The sequence below is a fragment of the Gymnogyps californianus genome, chromosome 4, assembly GCF_018139145.2.
Source record: "Gymnogyps californianus isolate 813 chromosome 4, ASM1813914v2, whole genome shotgun sequence".
Taxonomy (NCBI): Eukaryota; Metazoa; Chordata; class Aves; order Accipitriformes; family Cathartidae; genus Gymnogyps; species Gymnogyps californianus.
In genome coordinates, this window is record NC_059474.1 from 82273991 (window position 1) to 82289646 (window position 15656).

The 15656-nt window shown below is 49.4% G+C and overlaps 2 protein-coding genes across 4 annotated transcripts in view; one reads left to right on the forward strand and one right to left on the reverse strand.

The window, feature by feature from the left end:
- The window catches only part of WRN (WRN RecQ like helicase), a 48518-nt gene extending 43529 nt beyond the window's left edge, over window positions 1–4989 (reverse strand). For all 3 annotated transcript variants that reach the window (XM_050895604.1, XM_050895605.1, XM_050895603.1), the window contains exons 1-5: window positions 4928–4989; window positions 4093–4352; window positions 3289–3403; window positions 1183–1298; window positions 90–235 (exon numbers count right to left, since the gene is read on the reverse strand). In XM_050895604.1, coding sequence (XP_050751561.1) covers window positions 90–235; window positions 1183–1298; window positions 3289–3384 — 358 coding nt within the window. In that variant the 5' untranslated portion in view covers window positions 3385–3403; window positions 4093–4352; window positions 4928–4989. The remainder of the gene's footprint in view (window positions 1–89; window positions 236–1182; window positions 1299–3288; window positions 3404–4092; window positions 4353–4927) is intronic.
- A 2173-nt stretch (window positions 4990–7162) lies between these two features.
- PURG (purine rich element binding protein G) lies at window positions 7163–8460 on the forward strand. Its single transcript, XM_050896215.1, has one exon. The coding sequence runs from the start codon at window positions 7163–7165 to the stop codon at window positions 8174–8176; it is 1014 nt and encodes a 337-aa protein (XP_050752172.1). The 3' UTR covers window positions 8177–8460.
- Window positions 8461–15656: the final 7196 nt, after the last annotated feature.

The window sequence follows — 15656 nt, forward strand, 5'->3', positions numbered from 1 at the left end:
CTATTGCTCAAGGCTTAAGTTCAAGCTTAATCACAAGAAACAGAGGGCAACTCATGCCCTAACTAATAAGAAGAGACGAAGTACAGTACCTGACATCGAAGAGATGTGAAACAAATAACACTTCTCCTCAGTTACACATATCTGGATTACAGCTATTTTCGCCATTTTTCCTTTAGTATATGATGGTGGCCATTCAATATCAAATCCAACAGCAGCCCCATCTGATAAACTCTGCCTAAAAAGAAATGGATATTCTTCACATTTAACTGTTCTTCTACCAGTATTTAAAATATCAGGCTTAAGTCATCTTCCATAAAGACGATTAAGAGAATCACAGCCAGTGCATCTTTCCTTTCACATGTACAGGACACAGAAACCATTTTAAAATCAAGACTTGTACGGAGGTGAAGTTCCTGCTGGTCCCAAAAGGTACAAGAAACCCTCCAAACCTTCGCAGATCTTACTGCACGCAAACAGTAGTATAGCAAGCCCTCAGGAAATAGCCAGATACAAAAGGTGATGGAATAGTTTATATTCTCTTAAAAGCTTGTTCTTTATCTATCCCACTGCACCTAAAGTTTTGTATAGAATTTTTTTCCCCATAAATTACGAGCTGTGCTATGCAAAAAGGGGGGAAAAACAATCACCTATTTGCACCATGAATTTACTACCTTTTCTTCAAACATACAGCCCCCAGTTATGACTTAACACATACGCTTGATTTCTTACAGCTCATACTTCCCCGGGAAGTCACTGAAGTTCATGGAATTATCCGTACTGCGAAAGGCAAAGAACCTGCGTTAGAGCCTTTACTGCTTCTGCTTAAAGGGACTGCAAGGTTCAGCGACAGCATCTCCCATAAAAAGACCAAATGGGAAACTATAACCGCGTAGCACAATGGAGAGGTATTTTTAAACCACCACACGGTGTAGACAAATCAGGGATCGCTCTCACAGGGATAATTCACCATCACGAGAAATAGGTTCAGTTTGTGCTTGCAACCAGTAAGACACATTTGCCATGCGTAACAGCCAACACAACCAGATGTTTTCTCTGGCTGAACTGTTGACCTCCGGACACATCGAACACACAATCAGCCAAGAGAAGGAGAGCCAAGTCCTTTTCAGAAAGGAAAAAGCACCCCCCAAAAAAAAAGAAAAGAAACAGAGTAAGAGCTATTACCTGATATCTTCTGATATAAGGGAACAGTCGCTGGCTTCGTAGCTGTAAATGACAGAGCCGCAGAACTCTAGGAACGGCAGCCCATCTTCCAAAACACTCCTCTGAACAGGCGACTTCTGTCGAACAACATTTGGAAGAGGCTCGGTTACCAGCCACACTTAGCCTTGCCACAGAGATGCGTCAGCACTGCAACCGCTGCATGCGACTTCAATGATGTACCCCAGCAAGGCTGGCACCCGTGGTGACTGACTTTGCAGCAGAACTGCGCTCCACACGCAGGGCCAGTCATGCTGTCAACGCACAATAGGGTGGCACCCCCTCTTTATAAAAACATTGGGGTTCATGCCCCAATTTCTTTGCTGAACTCCGAGCACTCGGACTGAAATCGTGCAGGCTGAGTTTTCACCTCAATTTAGTTTAGTTGGATCCTTCCTGCCAAAGAGATTCAGTAGCTTTCCAAGAACAAGGTTAGGGAAAACACCCACTTTTGACAGTGTCAAAAAAACCTCAACGCTACTTCAAATGCTGTAGCACTTGCACCCCTCAAATTTGAGGAAAAAAAAATTAAAGAAGGGACAATAACTTGTTAAATCATTTTTCAAGTCATTCAAACCTGGTCAGGTTAAAATCCTCTGACGCATCCCTATTTTGGTACAGCTGTATGCAGTAGCTCAGTTTCCCCATTTCTTTGGTCCCACATTTCAGCCAGCCCACTTCACTTAACCCTGCCAAATATAACGTGTGAGGAACTTCACAAAGGCCTAAGTAAACTCCGTGGATTTAAAACTATGTGCAATATTTAAAAGGACCGATATCCTCCATCAACTGACGAATACTGGTTTACAAATTAAAGCTTTAAGCACACAAGGTAAGGTAAAATGTAACGCTCCAGTCGGCATTTTTTCCCCCCTTTCAGCAGTTTTTTTTACAAAATTACAGACTGATAAACTTACTTGAACTGCAAAACTTCTGATAACATTGACCTGCCTGAAAAACCTTCAGACTGGTTAAAAATATGCAAGCAAGCTATGATGCCAGTAATAGCAAATAGGGTTAAGTATCACACAATAACACTTGAAAAACAAAACAATCCTGTCAATCAAGAGGCCACAATACACAAAGCAGGTTTGAATACAGTTTCATGAACAATAAGTTGCATGGAAGGGGGAGATTCTGAAACAAAGATACTGCTGATTTCATGCTTGCACAACAAAACATTTCCTCCAGTTCACGAAGGGTGAAAGTTTAATCAAAATCCTTCCTCAAAGAGCTTGTTGAGGGTGCCACAGTACACAGGCTGTACCACGGCAAATGAAAGTGATGCTGGTTTTAACTGCCTTTTTTTTTTATATCCACGCTACTCATTTTTTACTCCCACTTTATAGAAGGAAAACTGCTGAACTGAGTCTTCTGCTTTTCTCTCATTAATTAGTTTTCTAATTGTTAAAGCTGTTTCAGATGTTACAGGGGGAGGTCCCTTCTAGTGGGAAATTTTATACTGAAACTGCTCATATATGCAGACAAAAAAACATCCAAGGACACATTAACATTCTTGGAACACCAGAAATTGACATAACCTTGATGAGCAATTAATTCTTCTGATACCTCTGAGCTGCAAAACCTTCTGAAATACCGAGCATCTGCAAATGCAGAAAGCCGGAGGGCCTTACCAGAACAAACTCCCCTGTCAGGCTACGACTCGAGGTCATTGCGTTTTGAGCTCTCAAATTACATAGATGAAAAATCGCCAGTCCTTGCTGGTGTACAGCCCACAATACTGGGTGAGCAATGCATCAAAAGGTCCCTTACACTTGGGTGGTTTTGCCACCGAAATTCAAGATTGCGAAGAACAAATTTCTACAGAGATAATAGCCACTGCTTTTGGTCAATACATGATATTTCAATTAAAAAAAAAAAGATACTTTAACAAGCTAATTCAACCAGTAATAACGCAAGAGTACCTAAATTTAATTACAATTCATAGGACAAAACAGCTGAAAACGTTCACAAACATCAGAGGCACAGGTCTAACTAAAAGCACATGGTCTAATGTTGTTTTATTATGCAGCTTGCAACCAACTAGGTTTCCCCCGTGTGATGACATACCTTTTTGTCACCCAAAACTCCCTCTTGGTTTTGGGTAAGCATCCACTGTGGATATTTATTCTGCAGACTAGTTGTTAGCAAATCCATTTTATGCATTTTTTCCACATTTCTGTTACTTTTACATAACAAAAAAAAAAGAGAACAAAAAAATAGAGCAGTCAATAGTTTGTATAGAGACAAGCTGTTACTACCATCAGGCCAGAACAAGGTTACAGAAGATCACTACCTTGAACTTAAATTGCCTTGTGCACAGGAATGCACATTTACAGAGCTGCCCGCATTAAACAGCGCAAAAGCTTTAGGCATTCTATTCTTGTTCACATGTCAGTAAGAAAAACAAGACAAAAAAACAGGAAAACCTCTTAAAGCCCTTCGAGAAAGAAAGTTCAGTCTAGTTTTATGGAGATCAGTGACTCAGAACAGAAGAGTACACCTACTGCCATCTCTGGTCAACACAGCCCTCGTTAATTAGACAAATTTATCTGGTGTTTTAGATAACAGCATAGGAACCAGCCACCTAGCTTAAAAGCAGGCAGCTGCATTTGCTGACAAGCGAAGTCAGAAAAAGTAAAATTCAAAACAAGAACTACCAGACTCACACAAACTTTGCCCCAAGGCCTGCGTTCCCTGCACAGGACCTCAGGGCTGTGAACCCACAACCGAGATAAGAGAAACCACGCAGAATTTCCAGGGCAAAGTACAGCCAAACGAGGCACGTGCTGCTAAGCTCTCTGGTGCAGACTGGATGATGGCTGAAGTTACTCACAAATTTGCCAGCCCCGAATTCAAACAAAACGAGCTCACCGAGCAGAAGCAGCCTATTCCCAGGGCATCAGGAAGCAGGGCGCATCCCCTGGAACGGGAAGGCACTCCACGGAGAAGTTACAAGAGATTTAAGTTAAGAAAACACACTGTCCAAAACAGCAGGAGATTTTCAGCCCTGACGACTGGGGTTTTCTCTCAGGGAAGCGGAGCAGGATTTCCTAGTTGTGCGCAAACGATGACTGGATCAGAGCTGTTCCAGCTTCTACCTGGACTGCTTCTAGTGTGATTTAGAAATCCTCCTGGAGACGAAGCAAAACAGTTCATAAAGACGGAATTTCTCATCCTGCTTCTTCCCACTAGTCCCCAGGTGCTCAATACACTTTAACAACAAAATCAGGCCACTACCATCTTAGTAAGAACATACTTTCCAGCTGTACTTCCTCAACAACAGGAAAGTACCAATCCTAGGCAAATCATGCTGTTTCAGTTCTTGAGGACCCAAAAACACCTTTTGATTTTTCAATTGATTATCCAGCCTAAGCAGAACTTTCCCCTCGGTTACCTGTCCACTTCTGCGGTAGCATAACCAACTACCACCTCAAAGACAACTTCGAAAAGTACTTTAATACTAAAACAGTCACGAAATAGCCACTGGCAAGATGCCTCAATTAGAGCCACTCTGTTCCTGGGAGCTGCAATCGCTGGAAGCAAGAGGCTAGAAACGAAGAAAGCAAGGACACCCTGCAGCACCCACATCACCAGCTGCCGCCCCACAGCCCTAGCAACGCGTTTTCCGAAAACCAGCTGGACGTTCAAGAGCGCCTTCGGTAACCACACCACACGAGCAGGCACTGGTCGCCCCGGCGTCGCCCACCTTTCCGGCCTTAAGCCAAGAACCCGAACTGGCGAGTGGGAAGCGTTCCACGGGCGGCTGCCAACCAACGACGACGAGACCTGCTCCAAGGTAGCACGGCGGGGGGGACAGGACGCCCTCGGGACAACCGGCAGCAGACGTAGAGCCGCAGCAAAGCCTTCGCACAGGGGCCAAAACCCCTCGTTATTTCACGGGAAAACCGCAGCCTCACCGACCCTCACCTCCGGGCGGGCACGAAGCGAGCACCCCAAGCCCACCCGCGCAGCAGGAACCCCCTCGGGGGGGGAAGCTTCACCCCGGGGAGGCCTTCAACCCCCGCCTCCCGGTACCGCAGGGTAGGAAGGCCACAAAGCACAGCCTTCCCAGTCCTCAGCCGCCGGTGTCGGCGTCCCCAAGGGCCCACGGTGGTGCCCGCAGCAGGCCAGGACCGGCGGCAGGCTCGAAGGCGGCCCCCGTTCCACCTCCTCCGGGACCCCACCGTTCGCCGGGTACAGACGTGGGCGCCGGAGAGACCTCAGCCCGCCCCTCCCCGCCTCACGGACTCCCGCTTCAGTGCGAGCCCAACGCCGCCGCTCACCGAGGGCCAAGCTCCGCAACACCGGCGGCTCACGCATTTCAGCGTCACGGCGCGTCGCGCGGTAAATACGTCACCGAGGTAGCCGGCTCCGCTCCGCCCCCCCCCCCCCCCCCCCGCCCCGCGGGCCGGCCGTCTCCCCGAGCAGCGGCGGCGGGAGGTTACCCGAGGTGACGCGCATGCGCAGTGGGGCGGCGGCCCGGCCGCCGCGGGGTATTGTGGGAAGTGTAGTCCCGGGGCCGGGCGGGCCGCGCACCCTCCGGCGAGCCGACGGCGCCCACCGCGCTGCCGCCGCCGCCGCCGCCGCCGCCGCCGTCCTCGGCCGGGCGGGGCCGGGCCGGGCCGGCGGGGCGGGGCGGGGCGGAGCGGGCGGCAGGGGTGCGCCAGCCCGTGGCTCTGCGCGGCGGGGGGGCGGCGGGGCCGCCGGCTGCGGGCGGTGGCGGCGGCGGCGGGTGAAGGGCAACGGCGGCGATGGGCGCTGTGGGGTGAGTGACCGGGCAGGGGGGCAGTGCTTGGGTGAGCGGCGGGGCCGGAGGGGTGAAGGGGGGGGCAGTGATGGTGCAGGAGATGCGGTGCTGGGGGGCACTGGGGGGCAGTACTGGGAGCACTGGGGGCAGTATTGGGGGACTGGGGAGAAGGGGTTCAGTATTGGGACACTGGGGGGGCAGTGCTGGGGGGGCACTGGGGGGCAGGGGGACAGTGCTGGTGGCACTGGGGGGGCAGGAGGTGAAGCTCTGGGGATACTGGGGCAGGAGGTGCAGTGATGGGGGGGCACTGGGGGTGCAGTGCCAGGGCTCTGGGGGCAGGAGGTGAAGCTCTGGGGGCACTGGGGCAGGAGGTGCAGTGATGGGGGCACTGGGGAGCAGTGCTGGGGCAGTGAGGGGGCAGGAGGGCAGTACTGGGGGGCAGTGGGGGGGCAGGGGGGCAGTACTGAGGGGGAAGGAGATGAAGCTCTGGGGGCACTGGGGCAGGAGATGCAGTGATGGGGGGTACTGGGAGGGCAGTATTGGGGCTCTGGAGGTACCAGGGGGGCAGTACTGGGGCATTGGGGGGCAGTGCTGGGAAGGACCCCAGTGCCCCCCCCTCGTGCCCTGGGGAGGAAGGGCAGAGGCGGGTGATGGACGGGGAACGCAACGGCACGGGGGAGCACCCTGCAGCGGGGAGCGGGAGCCCTGAGGGGGTGGGTGCCCCCCCAACAACGGGGTCACCCCAACCCACCCCCCTGGGGCTCCCGCTCCCCGCTGCAGGGGAGCAGACGCTGGGGCAGCTGGAGGGGGTCCGTAGCGCCAGAGGGACGGGGCTGTGGGGCAGGCTGCCATGCTTGGGCCAGGGGGGCATGGGGAGGTCTGCAGGGCAGGGAGGGCTGCCGGGGTGGGGGCGTACAGACGGCGAGGGCACCGGGGCCGGCGTGCCGCTGGAAGGAGGGCTCCCTTGTCTGGGAGGACGTCGGCCGGCCGGCGGGAGCCGGAGCAGGGGAGGGGAAGAGCACTCGGGATCCTTTTGCTGCGATGCTGCGTGCCGTGGCAGCGGAGAGGGAGGCAGGCGTCTTTGTAGGGAGAGCAGCGACGAGCAGAGACACCACCGAGACGCCGAGCAGGCCCCTGATGCTGATGTTGTCATCTGTGTCTCTGTTATGTATTATTTCCAGCTGATTGGTAAAGATGGAAAGAGGGAGAGGAGGAGGAGGAGGAGGAAGGAACCTGGGAGGCTCTGGCCTGCACAGGAGCATTTATTCCCAGTCCCAGCAACAGTACCATTACCCGGCCTCCTCCCAGGGGGGCTGCATGGAGATCCAGGAGCTGGCCTCCAAGAGGGTGGACATCCAGAAAAAGCGATTTTATCTGGATGTGAAACAGAGCTCCCGAGGCCGCTTCCTGAAGATTGCCGAGGTCTGGATAGGAAGAGGCAGGCAGGACAATATCAGGAAAAGCAAGCTGACCCTCTCCTTGTCCGTGGCCGCCGAGCTGAAGGACTGCCTGGGGGACTTCATCGAGCACTACGCCCACCTGGGCTTGAAAAGCGGCCACGGTCACCGGCACGAGCACAGCAATGGCAAAGAGCAGCATCCCCGGAGGCGACAGCAGCACCCGCCGCCTTCGCCTCCCGTGTCTGTCGGCTCCGAAGAGCACCCTCACAGCGTCCTCAAAACGGAGTACATCGAGAGGGACAACAGAAAGTATTACCTGGACCTGAAGGAGAATCAGCGAGGGCGCTTCTTGCGGATTAGGCAAACCATGAGTCGGGGACCTGGCATGATGGGTTATTTTGGCCACAGCTTGGGACAGGAGCAGACGATCGTCCTTCCAGCGCAAGGGATGATTGAGTTCAGGGATGCTTTGGTCCAGCTGATCGAAGAATACGGCGAGGGGGACATAGAGGATCGCCGAGGGGGAGGCGATGAGCCCCCGGAGCTCCCCGAGGGCACCTCCTTCCGAGTGGACAACAAGCGCTTCTACTTCGACGTGGGATCCAACAGGTACGGCATTTTCCTTAAGGTAAGTGAGGTGAGGCCGCCCTACCGTAACACCATCACGGTTCCGTACAAAGCGTGGACACGGTTTGGGGAAAATTTTATCAAGTACGAAGAAGAGATGAGGAGAATTTACAACAGCCATAAAGAAAAAAGAATGGATGCCAGAGGGGACAGTGGTGAAGAGCAAGAGGGTCTCGAATAGAGTGCATTGGACTGGCCGTCTGGCAAAATAAACAAAACAAAACAAGCAGAAATTGGTGAGAGGGACTGACCTGTAGTAATTTCAAGTTGCCCCACGTTTTTTGTAAAGTCCTTTTCCGGTAGTTCTTGCTAACTCCAGTCCGTAATGTTATAGGAGTCTGGTTATCATGTTAAATTACGCCCAAAACATCTCCGTATGTCTTATGAAAGTACCAACCTCCCGAGTCCGTATGAGTCAGCTGCTTCGAGTGTTGAAGACTATGGAAGTACGCGTATCAGCACAAAAAAAATCCGGCACTCTGACCTTTAAATAGTCTAGATAAGGCTTGTGTTGCACTTCAATGTGATACAAAAAAAAAAAAAAAAAACCAAACCAAACCTTATGCTGAAATGTATCGGTTTCTGCTTATGACAGGTTTTCTGGGACTGAATTCTGCCTGTACTCAGTCAAAAGGCTGAGCAGCGTAGCCGTAGGGCATTTATGACAAAAATCAACTTCATGTCAATTGCTGGTATGTGTATGAGGAGAGGCAGAGGTTTTAAAATTGGCATCTGCTGGTTATTGAGTTTGAAACGATATTCTGTGTGGGTAAAACCTCGATAACTGGTCAGACCTTTATAACGGGCTGGTGAAGAGCGGAAGATTCGTTATTCATTTTGTAGTTTTGTGCTGACCGAATAACCTGAGTATCCCAGGATAGCGAAGCTCTACTCGAGTGCTAAGCCTTCTGAATTAATGGCAATGAATAATAACCCACTCCTCATCTATGTGTTCTCCCCGTGCGAGGCTGGTGATTTTTTTATTTTTAATGCATTTGTCCAAAATTTCAAAAGGTATTTTTGTATTAGGGGTGTTATGGGTTCCAGGAGGCGGCTGTGGAGCGGGTATTCGGAGGTGGAGGGACCGCCGCGACCGAGGCTCCCAGCTTCTCTCCTAAAATGTGAGATTAATGCGGTCGTGATGTTACCTGCGCGAGGAAAACGCCCGGGGCGTTTTTCTCCTCCTGCTGCGAGAAAGACCTTTGGGGGGTTTGGTGCACCATTAGATTCGTATAAAAAGGCATCTCTCTCATACTTACCCGTAGCGCGTTTCGGAAGCCGTGGTTAAAGGCCGCGTCGGGTTTTCTGTCGTGTCGATTTTACAGGTGGTGTTGTTAGGAGATAATATCCGTGCCCTGCCATCACCCCCTTCCCACCCGCTCAGAGCTGGGGCTGTCACCAAGCAATTCGATTCCTGATCGCCCACCACCAGGTTTCAGTGTCGTCCCGCTGACGTCTCTGTAACGTAAATTTTACATCTCGTGGTGTAAACTCTCTGCCTGGAGGGAAAATGTGTACCATTACCTGTTTAGGGGGTTGACGAAAGATCTGGAAAATTCTTTGTCGTTTCTTAAAACATGAATACTTACAAGGTAAGGGGGTTTTCCAGCCCTTGGGCGACCAGCTCCTTCCCCTCTGAAATCAGCGGGAGTTTGATTGAGCTCCGGGTACTTCCAATAACGTGCTGCCCACCTTTAAGATTTTTTTGAAGTAGGCATTACTATGTATAATCAGATATTTATAATCGTTTGAATCTTTTTTTTTTTACAGAGTGGCCTAGTGTGCACGTGGACCAGCTATTTTTCCATGCAACCGTTACATGTTGTGGTTTTTTTTTTAATCCGTGGAGAAACGTATTTTATCTCCAACCAGACCGTTCATCGCTCTTAGTCTGGACCCACCTGCACGCTGCATGGCCACGCTCAATGCGAATGGTATTACCTTTTAACGTCATTAAACCATAATGACAAAAGTTGGGGAGGCAGGGGTGGGAACCAAGAGGATAATCTGGACTTTAGTTTGGGTACTAAAACTACTCGATCTGTTTTAACTTTAAAAAAAAAAAAAAAAAAAAAGAAGAAAAAAAAGAAAAGCTTGCACCAAAGTCACCAAAGAACCTTTAGGAAAATGTTACGGTTGTGACAAGAAGTAAGAAAGTTAATTTCACTGTTTTAGGTGATTCCCCCTTTAGGTAAAACCATACGTAGCAGTTACAGCAACCAAGCCTTTGGCTTAGTGTCAAAAACTCCCATCCGTTTCTGCGTAGATCGCTCTTTCAGGTACTTTTTCAACTCTCAGAGAGATGTTCTCGCTCCACCACTCAAACAGCTAGCGGACCGTGATGAATCAGCTGGAGGTTAAACGGGGTACTGGTTCATCGTCGCTCTTAGGGCTTTGGTCCCAATGGTTTTAACAGGTCAATTAAAAAAAAACCCAAAACCAACATTAAAATAACTCTACGTCCTATTATTGGTGTGAAACCAGAATTTAGTGAATGAGTCCTTGATGTGGACGTTAGCGTATCGCTGACTGCTGCTGCCCGTCACAGTGCCTGGAGTAAAAAATTAACTTGTATTTCAACAAACCGGAGCTATGAATGTACAAACTTTTTACGCTCTCCTTCCCGTTTCTACGTGACATTCCTCCCCTACGAGCTTGACATCTCCCCGTCCCAGCCTACCTTTGCCTCAAGGGATCGTAAAAGCTCCTACGTTGGAATTAGCCCGAGTGACTGCGTGTGTTGTAAGTGATCATGCCTTCCCTGTGTTCCTGTAGCGTTGGTGAGGAAAATACTTGCGACGGGCAAAGCGATTGGAAAGGGATATTTTCTTCACCGTTTTAAAAGAAAAAAGGATGCGAAATGGCTTTCCTTATTGCTGCCCCGTTTTTTTAAAAAACCCTTTACCTTTTGTTAATGAATTGGCCTTCTGATGGCATTAATTTATTGTAAATATCACCCAGGAATTCAGCGTCTGCTGGCTACCGGGTCGGGCTCGGTTCTGGCACGCAGGTATCCCGTAGGATCCACTAATGCATTTACTCCCCCGGCGCGGGATGCACCTTAGTATCCGAAACTGGATCGGGATCTTCATGTTCATAGCCGATCACCCATGGGTGAACCACTAGCCACGGGTTTCCACCGCAATGGAAAGCACCGATGTTTGCAGATGTTGTCGTTGGAGGGTAATACAGACTCACTCTAAATGTAGCAATGCAAGACTTTAACGGTGAGATTTGGAAACGGGTTCCTTGTTATTTTTGGCAGCGCGTCTTCAGCTTCCGAGAGCGGCGATAAGGCGGGCTGCTGGCGCGCAGAAGGGCCCATCGAGATGCTCGGGAACACCGAATCCCTAATGCGTTTTAAATGTTCGTTCCTGATGCCCTGAAACTGCCATGTCCCTTAAACTTGAGAAAACACAAGCTTATTTGCACTAGAAAGAACGGCCAAAAACAATCCTTAGGAGGACAGGGTGAAGAGCACCAGTCTGAACCTCTTTTTCTCATGAGAGAATTTCCTATTCAAGCCCTCACCTCTGTTTCAAAATTGTATGGTCCCGGCAGAAAGTCTGTCAGTTCAATAATTAAATCGTAATGCACTTTATATTGTGTAAATAATACTAGGAGCACATTTCTGCTCCCGCTCTGGTAAGGGGATGCTTCAGTAACGTAGTCTACCGTCTACCGTCTTCTGAAAGAAGCCGTCTCCTGCATGCACGTGTCTGTTCGAGACCTTATCGTTCTTGCTTGGTCCAGCTCCGCCTATATGTTCAAGGAGGACAGGCACTATATTGAGGATCCTCTCAAACCACCGAGAGTGGGGTGATTTTTTTTTTTATTTTTTTTTTAAGTTGCGATTTGCAGAGCTGCTGAGCATCCTCAGCTCCGCCGTCGCTGCGGCTCCTCGCCCCTTCTGCAAATCGGGCCCCCCGACGTTGCTGCCGAGGCTTAAACCCAAGCTTTTCACGTACAGTCTTGACAAAGCCGAGTCCAGCAGCTCCCTCGTCCTTGGCTTTCCCCGCTGTTGGCACAGAAGCTGGGGCTGTCCCTAAAAACCTTATCCCGGGTGGAGGGGGCGGCGGGGGCTGCCCCTGCCTTGCAGCCGGGGGGGTTTGTGTTGAGTCCAGCCCATCGAGCCGGCTTTCTCGGTAAAGTACGGAGGCAGGGGCGAGCTAACGAAGGGTCGGGAAGCGTTTTGCACTGGTGCAGCGAGGGTGACTCGCTGGGCGCTCCGGAGGGGACGGCAAAACCCACCGTCACGGGTTCGTCGCGTCAAGTCTGGATGACGGACTTTATCCAGCGAGAAGCTGCAGCGGTTATTGGTAATCTACTCGTCGTCGTAAGTGTTTCTTATCTGTATCCGATATATACAAATTCATATTCACATATAGGCGTTAATATATTTATGTGAGTATATTGTAGCCTGTAGTAGCTCGTAGCGAAATAATCTTATTTATCTGAAGTACGCAGTCTAAAAAGGGGGCAGTTTTCTCTTACTACCGGACTGGATAAACGCGTTATTTCACCGAGAGCTGGTTGCGTGCTGTTTGTCGCGGCCCTTGTAAGATTTCTGCCTGTAAGCGCTCTCATCCCTTAGGTTTTCGGCAAGGCTGCAAGGGAAAACGTAGACAAAAGAAGGCAAAGCTCTTCCTTGGAGGCGTCGTTGAAGTGAGGCGAGAGCTGTAAGGAAGAGGCAGCTGCAGGTACTGCCGGCCACATCGTGTTTCAATGCCACCTTACAGTCCCCTGGCTCTGCAAACCTGTACTACCATGTTCATAAAATCCCAGGTAGAAGTATTAAAAACCCGTTCTTTATACAAAAAAAAAGCAAGCAATTACCAAAATCAATGTCAGCACACTTTTTTTCTGCTAAAGATGTCGTAGTCTAATGATTGCATCTTTTTTTTTCCCTGTGGCCTATTGAAGTGACCTAAACTTACAGGGAAGGGAGTTGGTAGTGGTTAGGAAGCCTACTGCTCGCTTGACTTGCAGCCCTTTTATTCAAGCGTAGTAATTTTTATAGCAGAAAAAGGGTTATTATTGTGTATTTTTATTGGGCAGATTTTGCACCAGGTCAAAAATTGATTAATAAGCGGTTTTAGTTCCACGGCATTCCTACTTTTGCTGTACATACACTATATAAATACAATTTATAAAATAATTCTTAAAGAAAAGTATACCTTCCGTTTAATTTTCTATGCTGCTTCCTCCAAAATTAAAATGCCCTTTATTTTTAATTACTTAACGTGTTGTGATGTCTAAAATTCACCTTCCCCCTCCTACCCCTCCGTTCCTTTCCAGTAAAAGTTGTATTTGAAATAAAGAGTTTATCCAAGTAAGAGTGGAAATGAACGCTACACTTGATATATCATAAGCTACTTGCATAAACCTGAGCGAGGCTGTCACCTCACAGCCTTTGCCGAAACAAATCGTCCTTCCAGCGTTGATCCCGCCGGCGTGAACGCTGGCATTGGGGAGTAAAGCTTGTCCAGCGTATCCGAGATTTCCTGGGAGAGCGTGATACGTCCCCATAGACGCCCGGCAGGCTGGCACCACAGACCTTGTCCCCTTGGATGGGCGTGTTGGCGGTGGCTTGAGGTGGCAGCAAGTTTAAGCCATCCTCCTCGTACCTGCGGACGATGCCGTATACGCAAGTTGTTTCCCGGCTGTAGGGCATACTCTCCGTTGGGCAGTGGGTATATCATCTTTACATTATTAATGCTAGCGTGGTGATGTCTTCTGTTGACCCCCCCGTCCTTTCACTTTCATCTGGAGTCATTAAAATTTCATTGCGTAGATGCAAAAACAAGTGAATTGGAGCATCTGGAGAAAAAAGATTCACCCATTGGGGTTTTTTCTTCTCTGTAGAAGTGAAACCGTGGTTTGTGTGAAGGGTCTCGGTTGCCCTCTGTGTCCTACACGCTTGCAGTTCGTTTTTGCTTAGCCCGTCAGTGCTGCGAAATCATGGCTGCGGATGTTTTGGGGTGATCCGGTCTTGCCTAAAAATGGCTGAATTCTGTCATGACGACAGGAAAAAAGCCCCGGCCAGGGGACGAGGTGCTTCTGGACTCGGGTGTTTTGGAAAAAGCCAAAGCCAGATGTTTTGCCGCTCTGTTTCTCCAAAATCTGCAGAAGCTTTCATGGGCTGACACTGATTTTTCTTCCTAATGTTTTGTCACGCCCATGTTCAGTTCCCCACCTGTACCTCCATAAAGGCAACGGTATTTTAAAGCATCGAGGTAACATAAAATATCAGGAACTCCTGATAGATGACATGGTTTAAAAATCGTGTTTCCAGAAATGTCAAAGCGTAAATTGAGGTTTTAGAAGGCAGACGTCGTTTTGGCGTTTCTGTGACGGATATAATTAGATTGTTCCTTCCGCATGCCGGGGCATCATGCGAAATGTGAACCCACAGCCTCGAGGCTCTCTTATGTACATTAACTTCTAGAAATGTGTACGCTGGGTGTACCTTCTGGCCTTTTCATGCTTGTTGGACGTATTTAGTGTTTTGTACTGTATCCAGAGGTACGGGCCTAGCCTCGAGGTGCCTGGCCGCCACCCCAATAAAACCATCATTGACAACTTGCTAATTCATCTTCCTAATTGATAGGCTACCTCTGAAACGCTTGGAGTGGCACATGGAAATTGCTAGCTCTGTACAGAGTAGCCACCGTAAATAAAAAAAAAGACATATTCCGTCTTTTAGGTGTTTCAGACCCATCCTACGTACTAGTATTCAACAGGGCAGGGTAACGGCTCCTGCCTTGGAGTTGTTGGTTGGAGATGCAGCCGGTCAGATGGGTTTCTTAACTGCGGTGGGGGAAATCCATCCCGCAGGCAGAAGAAGTTTGCGTCTAGCTGGTTCTTCATCTTGATCATTTGCCACGCAGAGATTAATTGGAAGAGAAGATCGCCCTTCGTGTCAGTTGCTGGAAGACAGCTAAAGCTCAGGCTCTCTGCCCAGCCCCACTAAGCACAGTGCTGATATAACATCTGTGAATTTGTATGATGCACAGATTAACAGAGAGAGAAAGGAGAGAGGAATATTAAACATATATATGCATGTACATATTAAAAATAGTAATTTTTTTCCTGTTTCCAATAGGTCCTTCCCTTTTGAGTTAAAATGTTAGCTGTCGTCTTTTCTGTTTTCCGTATCAGAGATGTTCAACGTGCAATACGAGCAGGGAGATAGATTTCACAAGCAATATCAACCTACTATACTATGAACGTTAAATCTTTACACTACAAATCGCGTGCAATAGGATCTGCATTTCAACACAGCAGAGAGTATGTGGGATAAAAATCACGGGTTAACCTCAGGCTCTTACAAGTATTCCCATCTGGTCGTTGTTCTGAGCACATGTTGTTGGCACAATGCGGAGGGAGAGGGGGAGTAAGAGCAGAGATAAGCGCTTCCCACCGAGGCAGAGGAACGAAAAGGCAGGAGGGGGTGGAGGGAAGCGAAGACGAGATTCGTGCTCCAGGGAATCGCAGAGCATGACGATGGTTTTATCTGTGGTAGGAGGAATAGGTGGCACCGTCAGCGCTGGAGTCCCGCAGAGCCGGGGAAGGAGGCAGAGAGCCTGGATCCTGACGTTCCTCTCGGGACCAGGCTGGGTCTCTTTGGCTGGGTCTCCTTCCTCTTTGGGGCACATCTA

Excerpts from the sequence above, each read along its gene's own strand:
- PURG (XM_050896215.1), top strand. The coding sequence starts at position 7,163 with ATGGAAAGAGGGAGAGGAGGAGGAGGAGGAGGAAGGAACCTGGGAGGC.